This window comes from Lucilia cuprina, chromosome 3 (genome assembly GCF_022045245.1).
Source record: "Lucilia cuprina isolate Lc7/37 chromosome 3, ASM2204524v1, whole genome shotgun sequence".
Lineage (NCBI taxonomy): Eukaryota > Metazoa > Arthropoda > Insecta > Diptera > Calliphoridae > Lucilia > Lucilia cuprina.
In genome coordinates this window covers 46,307,144-46,334,188 of record NC_060951.1, presented here as the reverse complement: position 1 = coordinate 46,334,188, position 27,045 = coordinate 46,307,144, and the positions used below count along the sequence as shown (strand labels likewise).

Below are 27,045 nucleotides of genomic sequence, written 5' to 3'. Positions count from 1 at the left end.
CTATAGACTAGACTATAGACTAGACTATAGACTAGACTATAGACTAGACTATAGACTAGACTATAGACTAGACTATAGACTAGACTATAGACTAGACCAGACTATAGAATATACTACAGAATGAAGTGTAGGCTAGACTAGGGACAATTTTTATGAAACAGTTAATTGCTCTTAAGCAAATTTCCCTAAGTATGTTTCATTTAATCATAAGTCACCACATTGACCACTGGTTAACCAACCATTTAACTTTTGCTTCACTTCATACTATTTACAGTTTAAGCCCACAAAATACAAATAAATTTATCATAAATAAATATTTAAAGAAATTTATTTATAAATTAAAATTTATAAACATACATATGTAAATTTTTATGTGTATACCTAATACCTGACCTAATGTAAATTTAGCAAAGCATTGTTTTTATGTCATGTTTTATTTACAATTGTCTTGTAATTTTGTTAAGTCTTCCATGACCAAATGTAGCCAGGAAAAAAATTTTGATATATTTCCCCCTTTGCCTTTTTGCAAGTTTAACATTTTTATAAAAGTGACATTTTTTCCTTTATTGTCATTGTTTTCTGCAGCTTATCTGACTTTATAATTTTTTCTTGTTGTTTTTTTTAGCTTTTCCGTTGATTTCATTGTCGTTGATAAAAATATCCACCTCTTTTTTATGGCCGTTGCATTTCGTTTGGTCTGCTGTGAAATTTGTTCATTCCTTAAACATGCGAATTTTTCATGTATAATTTTAGTTAAAAAATAGTAAATAATTTTAGTTTTTGTTGTAATGTTTTATTTTGTTTTAAACATCTACGCATTTGTAGGATTGTCTGTCTTACTGTGTACTTGCACTATATATTTAATAATTGTTGTTGTCATTGATTTTTGTCTAGATTTTCTACATGTTTTCGTCGGACAGTGACGTTATTTTCTGAGCTTAGGTTGTTTAGTTTTGCTTGCTGATGTTTAAAATTTAGTTGGTGTTTTTTTTTTTTTTTTTTTTTTTAATTTTAGTTTCTGTGGGTTTTACAGCATAAAAATTAAATTGTTTTCTTGAGTCATTTTTAAAATGGGTTCTCATGGGAAACAAGTTATGTTTTCAGTGTCAACGTGCAAAAGATCAAAATAAAACTACATAAGATTAGACTATAGTCTGGACTTTATGCTACATTTTAGACAACACTTTGGACTGGACTATAAGTCTATAGACTAGACTATTGGCTAGAGTGTAGATTAGGCTATAAACAAGACTATAGACCAAATACATATTAGGTTATTTACCAGACTAGCCTGTAAACTTGCCTATATACTATACTGTAGACAAGACTGTAGAGCAGACTAAAAACTAGACTATAGACTAGGCTATAGAATAGACTATTGACTAGACCTAAGACTAGACTATAATATACTAGACTATATACAACACTTCAAAATAAACTATAGACTATCCTGTAGTCTAGACTATAGACTAGAACATACACTAGACTATATACTACAACATAGAGTAGACTATAGACTATATACCAGACTATAAAGTACACTCTATAGTAGAATATGGACTAGAATACGTAAAGGATTATAGACTATACTTTGGACTAAACTATAGACTAGACTATATACTAGACTAGACTTTATAGTAGAATATAGACTAGACTATGAAGATGACTATAGGCTATACCATACAGTAGACTATAGACTAGACTGTAGCCTAGTCTAGATAATAGATTATAAACTAGACTATAGATTTTACTATAGAATATACTACAGACTAGACTACATAAAAGACTATATACTAGACTATAGACTAGACTACATACTAGACCATATAATGGACTAAATACCAGACTTTAAAGTAGAAGACTATAGACAATATCGTGTAGTAGTAGACTATAGACATGACTATAGACTATATACTAGACATTACTTTATAGTAGAATATAGACTGGAGTATATACTAGACTATAGACTAGACTACATACTAGACTATATAATAGTCAAAATACTAAACTCTATACTAGGCTATATATTAGACTATATACTAGACTGTAGACTTGGCTATATACTACACTATAGAGATCACTAAAGACTAGAATAAAGACCATACTATTGACTAAATTATAGAGTAGGTTAAATACTAGACTAAAGACTAGACTATAGACAAGATTATAGACTAGACTATAGACTAAGCTATAGACTAGATTATAGACTAAACTAAAGACATAACTTTAGACAACACCATATCCTTATCAGAAGTTGGATAAACACAACTGCAAATAATTTACTACAAGGTTTTCCAAAACTTTCATTATGTGAAATGAAAGTGAAGATAAAAAATCTCTTTTCTCATAAATTTTTACTGCATTAAACAAATTATTCTAAAGTAATAAAGAAAATATTTTATTATACTACTAATTTTTATTATTTTAAGTGTTCAACTATCAAAATTCCAGCATGTTAAACTATTTCTAATGAACCACCACAATATACAACATTTTTTGCAACAATTTCATTGCTTTTAACAATTTTTTTTGGCAAACACAACAATGCGGAAATTTGGTCAAATTAAAAGAAAGCAAGAATCAACTAAAATATATATTAATGGAAGATGTAAGAATGTCCGTCCATCTGTCTTTGTGTACACAACTAAGTAATCACACAAAAATGACTATAGAAGACAAGACTACTTTCTGTAGGAGTTGAATTTGTTGTAGGCCGACAAAACTAATGGCAAAAATTAAGAAGAAAAAATTTAGGGAAAAAAGTAAGAAAAAAAAAACAATATTAAATTTAAACACTGCCACCGTGCATGGATGGTGCATGTTTAAAGAAAATGCTTCAGTGAACACTAATTTTAGTAGTAAAGGAAAATGTATATGCGCTAAAACCGCGCAGTTTTATTGCGAATAGTTATAGTTTTTTATATTTTTAGTATTTTCGTATACCCTACACCACGATGAAATTCTGCACAAATGATTTCAATGTAGTTGTAAATTTGTCTACCAAAATTTATAAGAATATGATCATATTTACACTGTAAAAATTGTTAGGATTGATGTATTATTATACAAAAGTTAGTTATCCTGATTTCCATCGTAATACAGACGGTTACAAGTCATTTTTAAGACGTTTGAGATATTTTATAAAAATGTTTTAAAAAATTATCCACATTTCTAACATATTCACTGTTGTCGCTCATTACCGACTATACATTCATACTTGTTTTTTTTTGCAATAAAAATTATTTTAGTTAATGTTTTGTAAATAAGTATATGCCAGTATTAGCAGCAGTAAATAACGTAAGAAGTCTTTCTTAGTATTTTATGGAATTGTGGGTTAATGGGTCTGCCTCTTGTTACTTTGTTTTTGCGATTTTCCATTCATTTATTTGTAGTTTCTTCCTTCCGTCTTTTGGTATGTCTATCTATTTGTCTATCTGTCTAAGTATAATTTAGTATTTTGTTGTAGATCTTGTTAAGATTTAATTACTTTTGTTGGTGCTAAATAAACTTAAATATCTTAGAAAATAATTGCAATTACTCTTTATGTGTAAACAAAAAGAGTACATAGTTTTTTTTTTGTAGAAAAAGAAAGCTTTTATTTTAAACACTTTTATTAGGTTGATTAATTTAATTAAAGAAAATTATTTGCTAGAAATAGCTTTTAAAATAACTTTTTATTTATTAAATGCACGCTACTGCAGGCTATATAATTATGATTATATTGAAGAGTAAGAGTAAAATCATGAGTAATTTAGAGCAAATTTGAGATAACGAAAGTTCAATAGCTTAGGATCTACAAAAACCATGATATTTTTATCAGCAATTGTCAGATCTAATGAATTAAATAAAAATCTTTTAAAATCTTTTTTAAAGGTATAATAAGAACAGATTTGAACTAGAACTGATATACAACTAAACTGAAGTAGATTTTTTTCTCCTGGACCTCTACTCATGCAGTGCATTGTGCTGGAACTACATAAATAGGTTGTGGGAGGTAGGATAGAGGATGTAATGTTTGTAGACATTTGATTTAAACCTTTTCACATCAAAAGTAACTGGAAATACTTCTGCAAGAAGTTTGTTCTACATAGAAACAGTGCGGCTGAAGAATGAATTTTCCCTGTAATGTGTTGTGTTGTCCACTAGCCAATCGACCACAAATGCGTATGTTTTTGATGACATTCGTGTGCTACGTAAACAATATACCGGTATCGAAACGAATTTCAGGAGAACACATCCTATTATAGTATCGATAGAAATGCACCAAGCGTTGCGACAGTTTGGTACAGTTCATCAATAGAGTTGGATACCGATAAGTACCTTCTTGTTCGCGGTCGAGTAGCTCCAAAATAGACTTCGAAGCTCCGGCCCATACATGGTAGTTGCATTCCATTTTCGGTCGGATATAAGTGATGTTAATAGTAAGAAGATCAGATGGAGTGAAGTTTCATAAAACCGAGGCGCAGTTTTCGACAGTTGGAAAATGTGTTAAATCCATCGGACATCGCACTGTCCATGCCCAGAACCACCCATAAATATAGATAAACCAACATTATCTGCCTCGTGTGTTAAAAAACGAAATTGAGTCTTGCGGTCGTTAAATTGACTCTGTTAACACGACCCCATTCACAGATTTTTTTACAGTCCTGATTTAGGGATTCATTTATATTGCACCTCATAGCCGCAATCTACAAGAGGCTTGGCCTATAATTAAAGTAATAGGAATGGCATATATTACTGTTGCGCCTCATAGCCCCAATCTAGAGAAGGCTTGGCTTATAAAAGAAGGAATAGGAATGGCATATTAGTTAGTTAGTTAGTTAGTTAGTTAGTTAGTTAGTTAGTTAGTTAGTTAGTTAGTTAGTTAGTTAGTTAGTTAGTTAGTTAGTTAGTTAGTTAGTTGGTTGGTTAGTGCTATACATTCCAGAGAAAACTAAACACTGGGTCTGAGTTAAAGAGTTTAAATATCACAAATTCATAAAATGATACGCAAAATATTTCATCCACGTTCCAAAGCAACAGGCAGGCAAACCGGCTTTCCCAACATCATGAGCAAATACAGAAGAACATGTGAGCCTAAAACGCAAAAAAAGGAAAATTACAAGCACTGAAATACGCATTTTATTATAAAAACAACCACATCTATAGAAAAAAAGACAAAATAAAAACAAATAATCGCGATCATCATCGCAGTCGTCATAAAACAGCAACATGATTCACTTACAAGAAAACTATCAACAACACAACACAGCCAGCAACTTTTAAAGAAAATCCATCCGTAGGAAAACAAAAGCTCACACTTGCACACAGAAATGGTTGGGATTGTTTGGATGGCCCATCGTATACATGTATATTAATAAAAACCGACCAGTAAACAAAAAAATATATATAAATGAAAACAAATGAATTTAACAATAACAACATAAAAACTAAACAATGGACGGATATAAACGAAAACAACAACAAAAGCAACAGATATTAGCGAAAAACTCTCTCGGCCATAATATGGGCGAAGAAAACCAACGATTGCGACGACGATACAGAGACAACAAAGACGAGGATGACGAAGTTTGCTAAAGACGATTTAGTACAGTGGGGCAGATAGAAAAAGTTATTGATCGTTATTGTTTAAGTCCCTTGAAAAATTTCACTAAAGTCCTATGAAGTGAAGTAAGGAAGTGATCTTGATTTAAAATGTTATATATGCAAGATAGAATAATGTGGATTAGATTGGTATTTGGATTTCTTACAGAATGCGCAGCCATCTTTGGATGAAATCAATCAGCTTATTTCTTCATTCGTTAAGATTTTAGATTGATAATTTCATATAGTTGGTCCAATAAGTGAAAATATATAATTTCGACATTTTAACTTCTCCATTCTCTATAATCCTAATCTTGCTACGATCGGTTAAAAATATTATGCTACTTTAATACATTTTATTATCTTTAATGTTAAAGTAATAATTCAAAATTTTTAAACGATCGCAATATGAAAAAATTTCAATACATTTTCAATCCAAACCACTGTTCAAACTCTTACTAAAGAAAATAATAATAAACTGTGCGAGTATGTATGTTTAAGAAAAACGTCCGCCAAATCAAGTCATGGCTGGCAAATGCACAAGTTTACACTAACACGAAAGCATTCACTAATATCTGTGTATGTATGATGGTATCCAATGGAACCACTACGTACTTGTTGAATACTCACTTGTAGATACAATTCAGCTGGATCATTTTAAAGATTTAGTCGCCGAATTACTTTCAAACCGAACGAATGCGTCGCTGTCGTAGTTGTCGTATCTCTAAATGTTATTATAAATATCTTGAGAAAAATATATATAAAATATAAAAGAATTTAAAATAATAATAACAAGAAGATCGCAATTGAATTCTTTAGAATTGTAAACAACAAGCGAGCATTAACCAACTAAAAAGATGTACAAGAATTAGCAATAGAAAAAGAAGAATAATTCAAAAAATTTCTAACAAACAAACGCGAAAACAACGTAAACACGGTAGTAGTTTTTTTCCTGCTATTTTATTTAATAAGAATTGTTTTTGTTGTATTTTTGATATGAGTTAGAAAAAAAAATAAAGATCATTTGATTAGCACTATAAATGGTTGGATGTTTGGAGAAATGGACAAGTGTCGATACGTAATGGTGAAATAGTAAATGTTTTGGTTAAACGTGTTGGCATGTTTTAAAAAGTGGTTTTATAAGGAAATAAAGAGAAAAAGAAAATCTTTTAAGAGGAAATGTTTTTGTCAAGAATTTGATTAAAAAGAAATTTCTTTTCATTGAAAGTGTAAAAGAATACCAAACATGTAATGTGAATAATATTCACATTACAGTTGATCTTTGTGAATGAACATTGAAATGAATTCACCTAGAAATTTATAAAGTCAATGCTTAAAAATTAAGAAGAATTCGATTTCCCCTATTATTTGTAACTTAAAATCTCTGGTCTTGTTTAATTACAGTTGAATAGAAATTTCTCGGGTTGTACTTACTCTCTATCAACTTTAATAGAATGGTATTGTCATACTGCTATACCGAAATCTGCTACGTTTAAACATGCTTTTGCAAAGGCCTATGGTCTGACCCAACTTGTATTCACTTCACACCACCATTCGATTGAAAAACCAAGACAATTCTCATTTTGAACCTTCAATAAAATTTTCTGCCTAAACAATCAACCAGATTTTAACGATGAAAGTATGTTTTTCTGCGATTCCAAAATTTGTAAGACAAGTTACCATACTACTCGGTACGGTCGGTACATTTTGAAAAGAGATTGCTACTAGTTTCCCTAAACATCAAAAGTTTCCCAAAAAAGTTTCCTAGTGTGAACCAGGTCTAATCAAACAAGTTATCGAGTACGGAAAACTCTGCACCGCGAGAGAGATGAATGATATTCTTTCTCTTTCACGCAAAGCAAAAGTTTCCAAAAAAATGTTCTTAGTGTGGACCGGCAGTTAGAAGCGATTGCGATTGGTTCACTACCTTTTTGTTGTACAGATTTTCTATCTTATTGAGTTGGTTTGCTGGGATATCCCCCGTCCGATAACGGACATTGTAAACTGCATAACGGAGATAGTGCTGTCGTTTTCTCTTGGCAAATTTAGCATTTGATGGCTACTCTTTTACTTTATCTCTGTCTAACTGCATTATCCTCCTTTTTGAGAATTCTGGTTGAAATTGCTTTGAGTATTTATGGCTTGTCTTTGACTGTATATTAGATGAAGAGAAAGAAGCTCCTTTTCTTTCCAGTGTTTAGTTCTTTGGGAGATTCACTTGTCCTTTATTCAAATATTGAGGGAGAATCTGATATATTTTACAAAATTTTCCAAGATTGGCTGACGATGGTTTCCTGAAGCTTTAACTTTATCCTCTATGCCTCAGAAAGCCTTGTATTTGGTTGTAGATACTTCCTTTATTTAAGGATACTTCTTTATTTTAAGGATATGCTGGTGTTGTTAATATCATTTGAGTATTTCGGGTCGGATTCCTCGTTTCTGTTTAAAAGCGTTCACTTCTACACTTTTGACAAAGACATGCTTGCAACCGGTACTGGATTTCAGTCCCTGTACCGTGAAATACAAAATTCCCTCCCTAGAATGATGTGAAACCATAGCTGGGAGTTGTTAGACTATCAAAAGCTTTTTCATACTTATTTGAAAATACAGTCGAAAGTAGATCAAAACTTTATAGTACATGTATCGTAACTTTAACATTATTAACGTCTATTTCCACTGATAGTTTTAGCTTTAGAAGAGAACGGCCTCTCTAGAATGAAGTAAAACTATAGCTAGGAGTTGTTAGACTTTCAATAGCTTTTTCATACTTATTTGAAAATACACTCGGAAGTAGATCAAAACTTTATAGTACATGTATCGTAATTTTAACATTATTAATGTCTATTTCCAACTTATAGTTCTAGCTTTAGGAGGGAACGCCCAACAGCCTCCCTAGAATGAAGTAAAACCATATCTAGGATTTGTTAGACATATTTAAAAATACACTCGGAAGTAGATCAAAACTTTATAGTACGTGTATCGTAACTTTATAGTAACTTAAGGAGGGAACGCACAACAGCCAAACTTCGTTTGGAGGGAAATACAAGATTCCTTCCCTAAAATGAAGTGAAACCATAACTTGAAGATAAAAGCATTTATATTACATATTCAAACTCATTTGGAAATTACCATTTTATACTTTTTTTATAGTTGTATTCAAAAACTTGTCCATCTCTGACCAAATCATTCAAATATGACAATATTAATGTGTTATTGCAAAAAAAAAATAATAAAAGAAATAACTAAGAAAAACAACAACTCATTCCTGTGTGATTCATAATAAATTTATTCGGGAATACAAATATTTACTTTGCTCTCTCTCTCTCTCACTCTTTCTTACACGATTTACTCTCTTTGATCAATGCATTAAGTAAGCAAACACACAAACTCACATACATATAAAATTAATTGTTTTGATTCTTAAGCAACGGTACTCTTGCACCACGAAATGCGATATGAAAATAAAACAAAAAAATATAAATCCACCAAAGAATTTGCAAGAAAAATATGATAAATTAATGTTAATTTGCAAAAAAAATTATAAATTTCTACAAGTTTCAAGTGCTAAAACGTGTGAATAAATTTACATTTATTAATTAAATAACAACAAATATTGTGAATATAAAGTGTTAAATAATAAAATAATAAAAAAAAATGTGAAAAGTTAAAAAAGTAAAAAAATAAATTTGCAAAGAAAGTCATAAAAAATTAATAAAAATATAATTTATAGTCCACTATAAATTTATGTTTAATATTTCATTAACTGAAACCAAAAAAAAAAAAATAGTAAATTTATTAACAAAATTTTTTTATCAAAAAATCAACGCAATAGTTTTTTTTTTATTCAAAAGCTTCAAACCATGAAAAAAAAATTGGCCACAACCTAGATTTTTTTATTAAAACATAAAAGTGTCTTAAGAAATAAAAAATAATAAAAAAAAATTAATTAAAAATGTTGTTTGCATTTCATTCACATTCTGTTTATTGTTTAACTGTGCTATTAATTTATTTTTTGGTGTCACCACAATTCCCAGTTAAGTTTTTTTTTGCGGACACCAAGAACAAGTGCCATTTTTTGCATTTTAGCTATTAATTCCAGGGCCAAATTGTTTTCAGAAATATAGTGTGCTATAACCCATTTTTTACTTTTAGTTATTTTTTTTATAAAAAATCATTCATATTTTTGTACTGAAATCAATTTAAAAACAGTGTTTTTTTTTCAAAGTTTTATCGCCAACATAATAATTAAGTTTTAAATACCACAAAAATTTTAAATTTATTTGATTTGATTAATATTTAGTGTTTTTTCTTTAAAAGAAATGTTTATCAATTTGAGTGATTAAATCGAATAAAAAAAATATATACAAATCAAGCACAAGTTTTAAAGTGTTTATATCAATTGAAAATTTGCTGCAGTTTTTTTTTATGGAATTTTATAAAATAATGACGACGACCACCAGTCTGGGACGTAATTTTTTTGAAAAATTATTTAGTTTTCGGTATGTATAGAAAAATGTGTTTTTAAATTATTTTAACTCTTTTTAGTTTATACTTATTAAATATAATAATTAAAGTAATAACAATAAAGACAATTTCAAATCTATGAACAGCATATAGAGAGCAAGTCGTACATGTTTGATATATCAGACTATAGATTATAATCACAACTGTAGAGTGTCTTATAGGCAAGTCAAAACTACAGACAACTATAATAAGATTATAGACTGATCTACAGTCTATACTATAGAATAGTCTAGAGACTTTAAACTGATCTATAATCCAGTCTACAGACAGATCTATAGTTCAAACTATGAACTGATCTCTAGTCTGTAGTCTGGACTATAGGTCGGTTCACAGTTTGACTATAGATTAAGATATGGATTAAATTGTTAGCAAAATACATACTGATTCATAAAATACACAGACCTATAGTCTACAAACTGATCTAGAGACTTAAAATCAGTTCTGTACACTGGTATATAGTCATGTGTATAGACTGATCGGTCTGCATTGTATAGACAGTCCTGACCGATCTTTAATACAGACTATAGACTGACCTATAGTCCAGAGTATAGATTGATAAAATATCGACTTTTGAGTGATCTATGATGCAGGCTTTTATGTGATCTATGGGCCAGACTAATGAGGACGTTAGACTAATATATATTCTTGTCAATAATCATGACTATAGATTGATTTGTCCTTGATTTGCCATTGATAGTCTAAACTACAGTTTTGACTACAAACTTTAGAGTGATCTATAGTGCAGACTATTGAGTGATCAATGGTCCAGACAGTGTTATTAATGTATATTTTTGATTTCTTTCGGTTCTTGATTAACATCATTGGATTATATTAATCCACACATTAGACTGATTTATAATTCAGATTATAGACTGATCTATAGTCCAGACTACAGATTAATCTATAGTGCAGACAATAGACTGATCTGTAATCTATACTAATATATAGATTATAAGCCGATCTACAGACTATGAACTGACCTATAGTCCAGACTATTTACTGATCTATAGTATATCCAGTATAAAGTTTAGACTATAGTCTCGATCATAGACTGATATATAGCCCATACAGTTGTTTAATCTATAATCCAGAATATAGTCCAGACTATAGACTGATCTATAGTGCAGAGTGATTTATGATTCACACTATTGAGTGCTTAATGAAAATTTTTCGATTTCATTCAACCCTTGATGCCAACAATTACATTATACTCTTATGCAAAAGCATTTTAAAAATTTCAAAAAATGCCTAATTGAGTATTCAAATAGGCCTGTAACCTTCCTTAGTTTCCTCACCATATAAGTATTATTATTATTTTTTTTCTCTACAACATTGTCTTAAACATTTAATTACTATTTCTTTTAAACTCACCAAATCTCTTAACATTTTAAGTAAATGTTAAGGCTTTCATGCAGTAGCAATCAATCAGTATTTGTATATGTTTTTCTTGCAAATAATTACAAAATGTTTCTTGTTGTTAATAATTTATTATTTATTATTCATCGTTCAACTTCTTGCAAAAAAATTTTACATCACGTAATTTATTATTTTGATGATAATCGTAAAGTGAGAGAGATTGTGTTTTGTTTTCACAATTTCTATTGCAGATTGTTACAAAAATAACACAACGCAACAGTATATCTTGTAAATGTACTACTGTTTTCCTTTATCATTTAAATGCATTATGAGTATGTGAATTTTTCTTTTAATATTTACAAAAGTACATAGTTGCAATATGCATACACTCATATGATAAATAAATAAATAAAGGCGTAAAAAATAGTAGGGGTATTCAGTTAGGGATACAATTGATTGGTTTACTTGGTAGTTTGCCGCACGCGAACTGTCAAGTAGAGTCGAAGAGACTCTGTTTTGACCAAAGATACAATTTCTCTGTTGAATTTTAAATTGATCCATAGTTCAAATTATAAAATGGTCTATACTCCTGACTAAAGACTGATTTATAGTTCTGACTAAGATTGATATATAGCTCGAATTATAGACTGTTCTTAAGTCCTGACTATAGAACTTTAAATAGATCTATAGTCAAATTTATGAATAGTTCTAGAGTCCTGAATATAGGTTGATCTATAGTCCTGACTATAAATTGATCTATAGTTCTGATTGTAAACAATTCTAAAGTTCTGACTATGGAATTATCTATAGTACTGACTATAAACTGATCTATAATCCTGACTATATAAAGACCCACAAGTCCATACTAAAGATTAATCTACAAACCAAGACTATAAAATGCTCTATAGTCTAGACTATAGACTGCCCAATAATCTAGACTGAAGACTGGTCTATAGTCCGAAATATTGACTGATCTATATTCCAATCTATAGGCTGATCTGTGGTCCAATCTGTAAACTAATCTTTAATGCAATCAATAGTCAAGTCAACTATACACTGATCTCTTGTCCATACTACATACTAATCAATAGTCCATGCTAGTGAGAGATATATACTTTTGATCTATATTTCGGACTACAGACTGATCTAGACTGGTCCAGATTTTAAACTGATCATAAGTTCAGACTTTGGACTGATCTATAGTCTAGACTTTAGAGAGATCTATTCCGTAATCCAATCTATAAACTATCTATCTATATATTTGTCTATCTATTTATTTATCTATCTATCTATCTATCTATCTATCTATCTATCTATCTATCTATCTATCTATCTATCTATCTATCTATCTATCTATCTATCTATCTATCTATCTATCTATCTATCTATCTATCTATCTATCTATCTATCTATCTATCTATACTCTAATCTACATACTTATCTATAATTCAATCTGTAGACTAATTTTCAGTTTAATATATATATTTATCATTTGTCAAATCTGTAGTCAATTCTGAACTATATTACAGACTAAAGAATGATATGGATTCAGTACTATAGACTGATCTATAATCCGGATTAGACTGATCTATAGACCAGACTTTTGACTGATGTACAGTGTAGACTACAGATTGTTCAGTAGTCCAATGTACAGAGACATATTTATAATTCAATCTGTAGACTAATCTTAAGTATAAAATATATATATGCTGATATATACTTCAGTCTATAGATGATCTATAATTCAAATGATTACCCCTAATAATGCATTTCTTTTAATTTATACACTTTGTTATAATGAAATTTTTAATTTTAACAAAATACTATTGCATAAATCATATAAGGCTCTAACAGACTGGCACTTAACAGCTACAAATTTATAAAACTGTCTATTAAATGACGTGTAATGAAAGATAAACTATAAGAAAATTTAAATAAAAAATTTTCTTTTCTATTTTCTTTTTGATAATGATGTAGACATGTAAAATAGTGTAGGGTACAATGCCTCCTATACTTTTCACCATTTTACACCACATCTTCTATGAAAAAATATTTACATATTTTATTGTTAAGACACGTAAAGTAATTATATGTTAAAAAAAATTAACTACAAATAAAATTTTATATATTGTCTATATTGCATAATAATTGAATTGTGCAACACCTACAAAACTCCCGCCATAGAGTCACATGTGGAAAAGTACATACATACTACAACTCGTCTTAGTAAGTACCTGACAGAGTCTTTCATTTAATCATTATAATAATGTGTGTGTTTTTTTCTTCTTCTCAACAATACTAAATTATTATTAGTTATAAAAATAAAATAAAAATTTATAATTATATACAAATGATTGTATGATTATGAGAATTTTTCATACATTTTCATTTCATAAAAAAAACATATTTTGCAAACAAGTAATTTTCATGTAAACTAGGTTTATTATGTTTAACATTTGATTGTTAACAAATATTAAATTATATGTTTTAAAACTTAATGTAAGTAATTGTATAATTATGAACAAAATAGTTAAAACAAATTAAGTATATATTTAATTATATGATTTTATTTTACACACTTAGTTTAACAGAAGTTTAAAGTTAATTATTGAATTAAAGTTGATTTAACTTGAAAAGTTAATAATTTTGAAAGTTTTAGTTGCTTTTAAAAATCTACAATAAAAATATTTCAACAATTAGTACTTGAATCACTCAAGAGCTTGTATTCAGAGCGTGTTGTCAGTAGTAAGTTAAGTACGGATTTTCTATAACGTATTACAAAATTCTGGATTCAACTATGGATCTGGTGTTTGTTAAGCGTTTTTGTGATAGCACGGTTTTCACAACGTATCTGTTACTGACATCTTTGGTTTGTGCAAAGTTTTTCAAAGTTTGGACTATATAATTCAAAAGAATATCAGTCTTTTTAAACAAAACTATTCTTAACTAAATGAGAATTATATCATCATCATACGAAGTCGATTTACGGATGAATGTTCGTCTATGCGTATGTATGGAACATGAAATTAGGTATATAGATAATAGAACACATAAAATGGGACTTTTTGGTATTTTTTTGTCCCACATAAGTTACTTTTTGAATTTTCTATTATATTTAACCTAGAAACATGAAATTTTGCATGTATTGCCCTGATTAGATGAGAACCTATAAAAGGCGACTTTTTTATACTTTTTGGCTCTACAGATGGTACTTTAAATTGAAATTTCCATAATAATTAACCATAAAACATTAAGTATGTCGAGCCCAAATTAAGTAAGGACTCATAAAAGGGAGCTTTTTAGTACTTTTTCGTTCTACAAAAAGTACTTTTTGAATTTTCGACTATAAGGACTTTTTGGTACAAATCTGGAGTATTCGATTTTTTCAACTTTGTTGTTCTATGAATGGTACACACTTTGGTTTTTATGCACATTGGTTGTTGATTATGCAGGTTGGTTGTTGATTGATCGAAAATCTATAAAAGGGGACTTCTGATACTTTTTCGTTTTAAAACTGGTATTTTTTTATTTTTTTTTTTTAATTTTTTGTACTGGCTATTTTATTCAAGAGATCACAGTGAAGGGGGTCCCTTCGGCTCCGCTTGAATGTTCGCCAGCAGTGAACTACTACGATAACAAAACTACTGTCATCTATTAAAATTGAAAGTAATGCTGAGTAAAAGCTGAACATGATGATCCCCACTATAGTGGGGAGGGTAGTAAGAGTTTGAAACACCCAAAAATATTAGTCCTACCCTCTGCTCAGAATCATTTTCTTACTTAGCTCGTCTGTCCGTCCATCTAAATGTTCATGTAAACTTTGTGCGCACTCTACACAATAGTGGAGAGGGTATTATGCGTTTGTAACACCCAAAAATATTTGTCCTACCCTCACCTTAAAGTATATTAATCTGCTCAAAGTAATTTTCTTAGTAATGACCGTCTGTCCGTCTGTATGTCCATATAAACCTTGTACGTATTTTACAGGTCGCAAATATTAAGATAATCTGATTAAATTTCGCACATACTCTTCTTTTGACCCAAGGACGAAGTATATTGAAACTTAAAATCGGTTCATTATTTATATAACCGCCAAATGTTCTTGTATCATTTCAAAAGTCGACAAAACTAAGTTTTATACAAGTCTTAATGATACAAAACTAAGTTTTATACAAGTCTTAATGATACTGTCGGTTTTCGTAATGTTATGGCCCCATTTGACCATATCCCCCTTACAAAGTTTTCTTCGGAAAATGATTTAATTATGATGACATTTTGCAAAAATAACTTATGTTGTCGTAAATCCCTCTACAAAAAAGGGATTCTATAAATGAGAGGTTATATGGAGCAGGGGGTTGATATGATCCTGTATATTAACCCCCCGCCTAGGGTTCTATAGTTAAAACGAAAAGTCGATTTTCCGACCTTTTTCATTAAGTTAAAAGTCGACTTTTCGACTTTTTGCATTTTATGAAAAGTCGATTTTTCGACTTTTTTCATTTAATTAAAAGTCGACTTTTAGACTGTTCGACTATAAAAAATAGTCGACTTTTTCCGAATTTTCGATTTTGTTCGATGTTGCGACTTTTCGACTTTTTGACTATTTTCGACTTTTTTCCGACTATTTTTTTACTTTTTTCGAGTTTTTCCGACTGTTTTAGAGTTTTTGACTTTTTTTCCACTTTTTTAAAATTTTCGACTATTTTTGACTTGTTTCTACGATAATCGAGTTATCGACTTTTTTGGAACAAAATAGTCGATTGTTCGATTATTCGAAAGTCGATTTATAGAACCCTACCCCCGCTCCCATATAACCCCTCATTTATAAAATCCATTTTTTGTCAACAAACTGTTAAAATATTTCTGAATTAAGGTAAAAGTTCCTTACTCAAAAGCATGATGAATCAGTCTGAACATAAGTATGTAAGACCTGGTTCACACTGGGAAACTTTTATTGCGAAACTTTTGATTTTGTGCGTGTGAGAAAGAGATGGTTAGTATTTCTTCCTCTTTCTCTCACACACAAAAATCAAAAGTTTTCCAAAAAAAAGTTTCCCAGTGTGAACCAGGTCTAAGATGAATATTCAACATCGTAGAGTTATCTGGGTTCTAAATATATAATACCAATATACGATTACGATTTTAAGGTCTTACTTATTTGTATGTTGAATAGGAGAAATCACGATGTGATATTGCCCCTTTTCAAAACAAAATCCATAGAAATCATTTGTATGAAATTTTTAAGGTCCCAACCGTTAACTCACAGTCAGGCGAAAATACATAGTCCTTCAAAACACAGGACATATACATATTCTGGGCCTACAGATTGAAAAAAAAAATTGATTTGTGATTAACAAAAACTAAACTTTCCGAAAGTCCAGTATATATTTAGTGCTGATTGCCCCGTAAGATATAAACTGTCCTAAAGGTGGTGATGAAGAAAATTACTTACAATTTCTGAAACAAAATGTTTTCAAAAACTAAACATCTAGCCCAAGGCATACCTTCCCCCTTTTTCCCTTACAATAGATTCTATTGTCATTCAGCTGAAGTGAAAAAGCTGTCAACAAGAAACATATTAGAAACATTACAATTCGACACATCTTCTCATTATGAAACGCATCGAAGCATTTAAATGCAACAAAAGCTATTTGAAAACGAAGTTTCCAAGCAGCCTTTAGAATCACATTGTATTCTTTTCTAGCTAATGATGATCATAATGGTGAGATTGTTCTATTCAACAAACTTATTATAGGCGACACAAAATGCAAATCTACGGCACTTTTTATTTCAGCTTAATTTTTTTTTAAATTTTCATTTCAAGTACATAATTTCTATTCACATGCAACAACCAGCAAACTTTCCTTTTGTGTATTTGTTTGTGATGGATGAATGTATGCGGATAGTGGCAGTGAAGTGTGGCAATGTGCTGCAACAAATGTTTTCATATTGTTGTGATATGTTTTTTTTTTTTTTTTGTTAAATTGTGAAGTTTTTTTTCTTGGGCTTGGTTGATGGTGATCATAATGATGATCATATTTATTAAAGCTGTTGCAAGTAGATCTTTACATTTTGATTTTGCTTTTGTAGGTTCTGTTTGTTTGTAGTATTTTTCTAGCTGCATGTGGTTGCTTCATTATTTGAATTTAATAAAAAGAAAAACCAAATTATATGGTAATTTTCTATAGAAAGTTTTCGTGTTCTAAAAACATATTTCTTTCTTTTCGCAATTATATGCAAATTATGCATTTATAAGAAAAAAAATAAAATTAAATAATTAATAAAGTTTTTCAACAATAACAAAGAATTAAAGTGATCGTGTCACAAATTAAGTTAAAAAATTGATATTAGATTAAAAATATTCTTATCATAACATTTTGAAATTTTTTAGGTCATGAAAAAAAACATTCATAAAAGCAACAATTTGCAAATGGCAAATAATTTAAATTCATTATATTTTTGAAAATCACTTATGCACAACATTTGCTGATATTTTCCTAATTGCTTTTTCAATTTCCATTTTTTTTAAACTGTCACATTTCATTTACAATCTATTTCTAAATATAAGACTACTTCTAAAATTTTTCAATTTCCGCATAATTTCTATAATCCATCTCAATTTGTAAAAATTTCCCTCCCAATATGTCACATTTAAAAATGTGAATTTAATGGATGTTGCTTGCCCAAGTATAAAGAAATAAATAGAAAAACGAATTTAACTCAAATTACTTTTTTGTCATCAATAATATGAAACAAAACAAAAAATTATGTCACACAAGTGTCATCAACATTTTGCCAAAACTGCACTTAAAATGAACATGAATGTGTGTGTGTGCATTTACGGTATGACCGTTAATACAAGTGCAGCAAAAAAAAAAGAAAAATGTGCAACAACTACAACGTATACATATAACATGTTGTTTGCAACATACAACATTAGTCGCATCAGCAACAGCAAAAATGCTATTTAATGCTACACTTCCTGCTACTGATTGCTGGGGTAAAGAATGTTTTTGAAAAGTGTCATTAAATTTATAAAGAAAAACTATGAAAAAGTCTGGCGATCTATGTTATCGACAAAAGTATATTAATAATCGACGTCAGTAGTGGGTAAAACTATTACGTCTGTCTTTCCGTCCAATTGTATATTAAAAGCACGATAGTGTCGATATATTCTCCAAACAAGTCCGATAAATTTCGAAATTGTAAATCATAACAAAATGAAATCACTTATCGAAGTCAATTATAGGAATTTTTTGATTTCAGTTCTAGTTCAGTTATATTTCATTTCTAGTTCAGTTCTAGTTCAGTTCTAGTTCAGTTCTAGTTCAGTTCTAGTTCAGTTCTAGTTCAGTTCTAGTTCAGTTCTAGTTCAGTTCTAGTTCAGTTCTAGTTCATTTCTAGTTCAGTTCTAGTTCAGTTCTAGTTCAGTTCTAGTTCAGTTCTAGTTGTGTTCTAGTTCTTTTCTAGTCCTGTTCTAGTTCAGTTCTAGTTGTGTTCTAGTTCTTTTCTAGTCCTGTTCTAGTTTTATAATAATTTAAAAAATATCCACTCACATTTAAATTAATTTCAAACACTCTGTCTCATAACGCAAAAAATGTCCATTTTATTTTTATAACAAAAAATTGTGTGTCGTATATACAAACTGTAATATTAAACAAATCTGTTTTTTTATATTTTACTTTTTTTCTTTGCAATGCATGACTTATTTAATGATGACGATGAAACATAAAATTTCTTGGAACTACTTTGTTTTTTTATACCCTTCACCTTCGTGAGAAGGGTATATATGAGTTTGTCATTCCGTTTGTAATTTCTATAATATAATTTTCCGAGCGGAGATGATTAAGCCATGTCTGTCTGTCTGTCTGTCTGTCCGTCTGTCTGTCTGTATGTTTGTTGAAATCAGTTTTTAGAAGACCCCAGATATCTGCGAGATCCGAATCTTCCATAATTCTATCAGACATACGACCGGCAAGAACGCTATTTAAAATCAGCAAAATCGGTCCATAAATAACGGAGATATGAGCAAAAAAACCGAGACAACCTCTGAAAATTTCATATAAAATTTAGATTTTTTATTCATGCTCAGACAGAAACTGCAAAAAACAAAAACAAAATACATAACAATACGGTAAATATTGTTATTGTAATTTGTTTATAAAAGCAGAGCAAGAGCAGCAGAGCAAGAGCAGCACTAATGTTTTGTTATTGGCTAGAAATATGAAATTAAGTATGTAGAGCCTGGATTAAGTGAGAACCTATAAAAGGGGACTTTCTGGTACTTTTTCGTTCTTCAAAAGGTATTTTTTGAAATTTCTATAATATTGAACCTAGAAACATGAAATTAAGTATGCATGGCCCGGATTAAGTGAGGACCCAAACAAGGGGAGTTTTTGGTACTTTTTCGTTTTTCAAAAGGTACTTTTTGCAATTTCTACAATATTGAACCTAGAAACATGTAATTAAGTATGTATGGCCCGGATTAAGTGAGGACCCATAAAAGGGGACTTTTTCGTTGTTCAAAAGGTACTTTTTGCAATTTCTACAATATTGAACCTAGAAACATGTAATTAAGTATGTATGGCCCGGATTAAGTGAGGACCCACAAAAGGGGACTTTGTGGTACTTTTTCGTTCTTCAAAAGGTACTTTTTGCAATTTCTACAATATTGAACCTAGAAACATGTAATTAAGTATGTATGGCCCGGATTAAGTGAGGACCCATACAAGGGGACTTTTTGGTACTTTTTCGTTTTTCAAAAGGTACTTTTTGCAATTTCTACGATATTAAACCTAGAAACATGTAATTATGTATGTATGGCCCGGATTAAGTAAGGACCCATAAAAGGGGACTTATTGGTACTTTTTCGTTTTTCAAAAGGTACTTTTTGCAATTTCTACGATATTAAACCTAGAAACATGTAATTAAGTATGTATGGCCAGGATTAAGTGAGGACCTATGAAAGGGTACTTTTTGGTACTTTTTCATTCTTCAAAAGGTACTTTTTGAAATTTCTATAATATTGAACCTAGAAACATGTTATTAAGTTCGTATATCCCGGATTAAGTGAGAACCAGTAAAAGGGGACTTCTTGATACTTTTTCGTTCTTCAAAAGGTACTTTTTATAACTTCTACAATATTGAACCTAGGAACATGTAATTAAGTTTGTATGGCCCGGATTAACTGAGGTCCTATAGATGGGGACTTTTTGGTACTTTTTCGTTCTTCAAAAGGTACCAAAAGGCTTTAAACACATCATGGTGAAGGGTATATAAGATTCGGCACAGCCGAATATAGAACTCTTACTTGTTATCTCTTAACTTGACGATTTTTAAAAAAAATTTTTTTTAAATTTTACGTTCTTGCTATATGAGATTTCTTTACGATCGGGTTGTGTACACTGTTGCCAATTTGACGATTTATCGTTATTTTGACGATTTTTACTGTTTTTATCTCTAAACTTGACGATTTTTAAAAAAAAGATTTTTTTTAAACAAATTTTCATATATATTATTATTTTATCTGTTATACAAAAGAAAATTTAATTATATTTAAAATATTCTAAGAATAAATGTTAATAAAATTAAAAATTCTAATCGGGGAAAACAAATTATGCAAATGCATATTTTTATTATGCGTAGTGTGGTCTAAAGGACAAGTTATTTACACGTTTAAACAGTTAAATAAATTTGGCACCGATTATATTTTTTGCACATTTTTACAATAAGAGCCTAATTAAACATGTTATGATATAATTTTAATATCATGTTTGAGTTTTTTGATCATATTATAAGCATTTTATATTTTTTTTAATTTATACAATTTAAATTTTTTTAATTTATATAATTTACTTATATTTTTTTTAATTTATATAATTTATATTTTTTTAATTTATATAATTTATATAAAAGATTTTATAGAACATTTCTTAATAAATATGTTAAAAACACTTTTCAAAAACATATAAGAAAGAAAAAATCACCCTAAACACACAAAGAAAATGTAGCCCTAGTTTGCATTATGAAATAAAAGCTCCATTTTTAAATAAAAATAACCGTCAAAATAAGTGAAAAAATTGGGAAAAAATTTGTGTTAGTGTTAAATTTCAAACTTACATTATTCGCATAAAAATTATTGTGCAATAACTCACAATCTACTTTCATATAATTGAAAACGTTTTAAATACTTTTTTTCTATTCATTAAAAAATATATTTTGCAAAACAAAAGGGAAAATTATTTTATTTTAATAGAAAATGCAAATCATATTTTTATACCCACCATCAAAAAAGATGGGGGGTATAATGTTTTTGTCATTCCGTTTGTAACACATTAAAATATTCGTCTAAGACCCATAAAAGTATATATATTCTGGGTCCTTATTAGATTCTAAGACGATCTAGCCATGTCCGTCCGTCTGTCTGTCTGTTGATAGAGTCCAAACGGAAGTAGCTAGCGAGCTGAAATTTTGCACAGATACTTAAAGTTGATCCAGTTTGTTTGGTATTGAAAATGGGCAATATCGGTCCACGATTTCGCCTAGCCCCCATATAAGGCCCCCTTCAGAAAATGACTTTATCGTTCACAACTGACTAACAGAAGCATCAATAGCGGTGTAATTCGGCACAAACATGTTTTATGGTGACATAAATCTCTTCGTAGAATTTTATAAGGATCGGTCCATAATTGACCCTACCCCCATATAAAGTCCCCTTCAGAAAATGACTTCATCGCCCTTTCAGAAAACGACTTTAATGCTCATATCTACCTTAAGAAGCATATATATAACAATAATATTCGACATATAAAAATTTTATGGGAACTAAAATCATTTTCTTAAATTTTATGAGGATGAGTCCATTATTATCTAACCCCCTAATAAGGTGCCCTTTAGACAACGAATTCAACGCTCATTACTACAAAATTCTACATACACAAGTTTCGTGCGAGCCAAAATCTCCCTATCAAATTTTATAAGGTTCGATCCTTATTGAAAGTAAGAATATCGGTTCACGTTTTCTCCTATCCCTATTATAATGCCCCTTCAGAAAATAACTTTATCGCTAGGAGATGTATTAATAGCGGTGAAATTCAACACAAACATGTTTAATGAGAACTTAAATTTATGCTCATATCTGCTCATAACATATATATAAAGCAATAAAATTCGAGATAAAAAAGTTTTATAGGAAATAAAATCATTTTCATAAATTTAATGAAAATGGATTTATAATTGACCTTACCAAGGTCCCCTTCTGAAAATGAATTTTGGACTTATTACTGACCCAAAAATGTGAGTACATCAGTAAAATTCTACATAAACATGAATGATTTGATGGTGGGTATATAAGATTCGGCATGGCCGAATATAACACTCTTACTTGTTTATTTTAAGTTAATCAATAGTATCATTTTGATGATTAGAGAAAAATCAAAACTTTTTTTAATTAATATGAGCAATTTCATAATTAAAATTCATTTTTATTTGTTTCTGTGTATAATTGTCTCAAGCCCCATATAAGACACCCTTTAGAAGTTTACTTTAACGCACATTATCGAGCATAGCTATTAAAGTCGCTACGCAGCAGTAAGTTCGTTTATCTGGGAAACTACTGCAACTAAATTCTTAAAATTTTGCACATTTTTAAGAAAAAAGAACCGACTTTTATCTGGGGGTCCAGGAGCCCCAAATATAAATAAAATAGAAAAATTCGTATATCTGAGAATCTATTAGAGCTAGAATCTTTAAATTTTACTTGAAGAATTTTGTCATTTATCTGAACATTTAGATTATACGATTAATAAAGTATAAAATATTGTTTATCTAGGAAAATGTAGAACTAGATTCATCAAATTTTCCATAAATTAGTTCAATATTTATCTGAACAATTCGGAGAAAAAAGGGCGGACATTCACCTGGGGAGCTTAAAGCCACCACATGGATTAAATATATTACATTTCAAAGAACCGAAAAAGGAGTAGAATTTACAAACTTTAACACTTGCTTGTCATAGGAGGAATGTAATTTTTATTTCATTCAAAATTCACTACATCTGAAGTCATTTTCGGGAAGTAATTTTTATGTTCTTCTTTTAAAGTTATTAGAAAGTGAAATTGTAGTATTATAGAAAACAACTAATTTGACTCAAATAATATTAATATAAATATATAATTTATCAACTTAGTTAATTAATTAAAATTGGTTTAATTCAAAAAATTTCATTACAAAATGTGCATATTTTTAAAATTTTTATTTTCATAAAGAAACTTTTATGTTATATATTACCTTAATTCCAAAGTACATATTTAAGCAATCTATATATAAAAAAATGAATGTGTTTGTTTGTATGTTTATGTTTGAACGTTATAAAATACTAAATGGCTGAACCGATTTTCTTGAAATTTTCACATCGTATTCCTTTATGTCTTGAATAGGTAATAGGCTACTTTTTACACGCCCACATTAAAAAAATATAAAATTCGTATATTTGAGATAAAATAACAGTTAAATTCCTCAAATTTTGTCAGAGGCACTTTAGTGTCAATATGATTATATGGGATAAAAAGTGGACGGACCAGAGAGGGTTAATAAATTGGCCATGAGGGGAGCAGCACCTCCCATATTTATTAAATACAAAAATTCGTTTATCTCGGAAACTGTTACAGTTAGAATCTTAAATTTTTGCACGAATAACTTTAACATCAATGTTAACATTTTGGGTAATAAATTGGTGGACTATTCATGAGGGGAGCGACACCTCCCATATTAATTAAATACAAAAATTCGTATATCTTGGAAACTATTACAGTTAGAATCAGAATAACTTTAACATCCATGTAAACATTTTGCGTAATAAATTACCATGAGGGGAGAGGCGCCTTCCATATTAATTAAATACAAAAATTCGTTTATTTTCGGATAATATAACAGTTAGAGTCCTCAAATTTTATCGGAGCCACTTTAGTGTCAATATAATTATTTGGGATAAAAAGTGGGAGGACTAGCGTTAGGGGGCGTGCCACCTCCCATATAAATTAAATACAAAAATTCGTTTATCTTAGAAACTATTACATTTAGAATCTTAAAATTTTGCACAAATAACTTTAACATCTATGTAAACATTTTGGGTAATAAATTGGTGGACTGCCCATGAGAGGAGCGGCACCTCCCATATTAATTAAATACAAAAATTCGTTTATCTGGGAAACTAATACAACTAAATTCTTAAAATTTTCACAAAGAACTTTAATATTTTAAGGAAATAGAGCGGACTGGGGGCTTGGAGCCCCCATATGAATAAAATAGAAAAAATCGCATATCTGAGAAACTATTAGAGCAAAAATCTTTAAATTTTACTTTAAATTTAAACATTTAGAGTATAATGGGCGGACTTCTATGGGGGACTTGACACCTCCTATATGAATTAAATACAAAATTTCGTTTAACTGGGAAACTAATAGAACTAGATTCTTAAAATTTTGCACAAATTACTTTAATATTCATCTGAACATTTTGGAGGAAAAAGGACGGACTTTTATCTGGCGAGCTTAAAGCCCCCACATGAATTAAATAGAAATATTCGTATATTTAAGAAACTATTAGAGCAGAATCTTCAAATTTTAGATGATAAACTTTGACATTAATGTGAACATTTAGAAGATAACGAACAAATTATTGCAAGTTCGCCAATTTCTATCTATGAAATTAATTTGCAATGGAGGGCTTGGCAAAACATATATGAATTAAATACAAAATTTCGTATATCTTGAAAACTTTTAGATAATTAAAATTTTTCATAGATAGATAGAAATTGGCTACTTGCAATCTCTCATATGTAATATATTCTTAATCTGAAAAACTATTGTAGTTAAAACTTTCAAAATCTTGAAGTGAGTATTTTATTTATATTGCTTTTAGGGTAGTAAAACACATGTGGTATAGCTATATATCTTCTATTCATATATTTAAAAATAAATGAATGTGTGTTTGTATGTTGTTATAGACAAATAAATAAACGGCTAAACCGATTTTCTTGAATTTTTACAATAAATTCCTACTTTTTATGTTTAAATTTTGAATGAGCGAGGTGCCACGTAGAGAGTCCCCAAACTTTGTACAAGTACTAGAACAGAACTAGAACAGAACTAGAACAGAACTAGAACAGAACTAGAACAGAACTAGAACAGAACTAGAACAGAACTAGAACAGAACTAGAACAGAACTAGAAACGTAAAAGTGTGCCTCTATTAGTTTTATTAGCTTACTTTTTAAATCCTCTATAAATATTAATGATCTTTTGAACAATTCGAATGAAAACCTTTGTAACTGTTACTCCATAATGAGTTTCAAACAAAAATAGAAATTAATAATTATTATACTTTTACTCAACGTCAAAGTTTAAAAACTTAAACTTATTATCAACATCCGTAGCATCTCTTTTGCTAAATAAAATACATAATAAAAAATAATTATTAACTGTCGAAACTGAACACAAACAAAAATGAAATGTAGACGAATCTGAAGCCAAAATAATAAAAAAGAAGTACATACACCAAAAAATAATACTTAAGAGTTAAAGAACTAAAAAAGAACGAAAAATTATAATTGCAAACCATCCCAAGTAATTATGACTCTACTTTTTGAACTAACAAATACAAATACATACATCCTATAGTAGACAACAACAAAAAGAAGAACAATAAAAAATATTAAAACCATGAAAATAAATTTTATTAGCAAAAATTTCTGACAGACTTGTTTGGCTGTCTGTCTTTCCGTCTATTGTTCTAACATAAAATGTTCACAAAAATAATGAATTTAAATGAAAACCAACAAAACAACAAACAGCCAACAACGATAATTTCCAGTAATAAAATGTATGAATTCAAATTGTTTATTGTTGCTGCTGGAGTTATAAACAAAATATGTGTTTCAAAGTTTTTAAACTAAATATCCAGTAACAACAAAATGGCATGAAAAGGAAGAATTACTTTAAACTCTTTCAATTGGTGAGGGTTGGGTCATGAAAAACAATTGTTTTATTTTTTGTATTATGTTCCCTACAAAAAACTTATTACTTTTAATTAAAACAATTAGACTAAGGTGTTTTTTGTAGTACAAATGGCTTCCAGTTATTTTATAGTTTAATTATGATTATTAAAAGAAAAGTCCAACTTTTTGTGTGAATTTTTATTTTTTGTGGTGTAAAACTTTAGATTGTCTAGTAGTACATTGAGTTAGTTTTTGGCAACATGTTGATTACTTTTTGTCGCTTTTTTATAATTTATTACAATTTGTTCTTTTTTTGTAACCCAAAAAGAGAATTTTAAAATAAAACAAGTAAGAGTTCTATATTCGGCTGTGCCGAATCTTATATACCCTTCACCATGATGTGTTTAAAGCCTTTTGTACCTTTTGAAGAACGAAAAAGTACCAAAAAGTCCCCATCTATGGGTCCTCAGTTAATCCTCAGTAAAAAGTACCTTTTGAAGAACGAAAAAGTACCAAGAAGTCCCCTTTTACTGGTTCTCACTTAATCCGAGATATACGAACTTAATAACATGTTTCTAGGTTCAATAT

General features: G+C 29.4%; 1 protein-coding gene across 3 annotated transcripts in view; it reads left to right on the top strand.

The window, feature by feature from the left end:
* The window catches only part of LOC111679282 (protein sprint), a 290,124-nt gene that overhangs the window by 115,427 nt on the left and 147,652 nt on the right, over positions 1-27,045 (top strand). The window contains exons 1-2 of one of the 3 annotated variants that reach the window (XM_046946857.1): positions 6,252-6,520; positions 9,901-10,082. The exons of the other annotated variants lie outside the window; for them this stretch is intronic. Coding sequence (XP_046802813.1) covers positions 10,009-10,082 — 74 coding nt within the window. The 5' untranslated portion in view covers positions 6,252-6,520; positions 9,901-10,008. Of the gene's footprint in view, positions 1-6,251; positions 6,521-9,900; positions 10,083-27,045 lie in introns of those variants that run through there. 3 annotated transcript variants of the gene reach the window in all.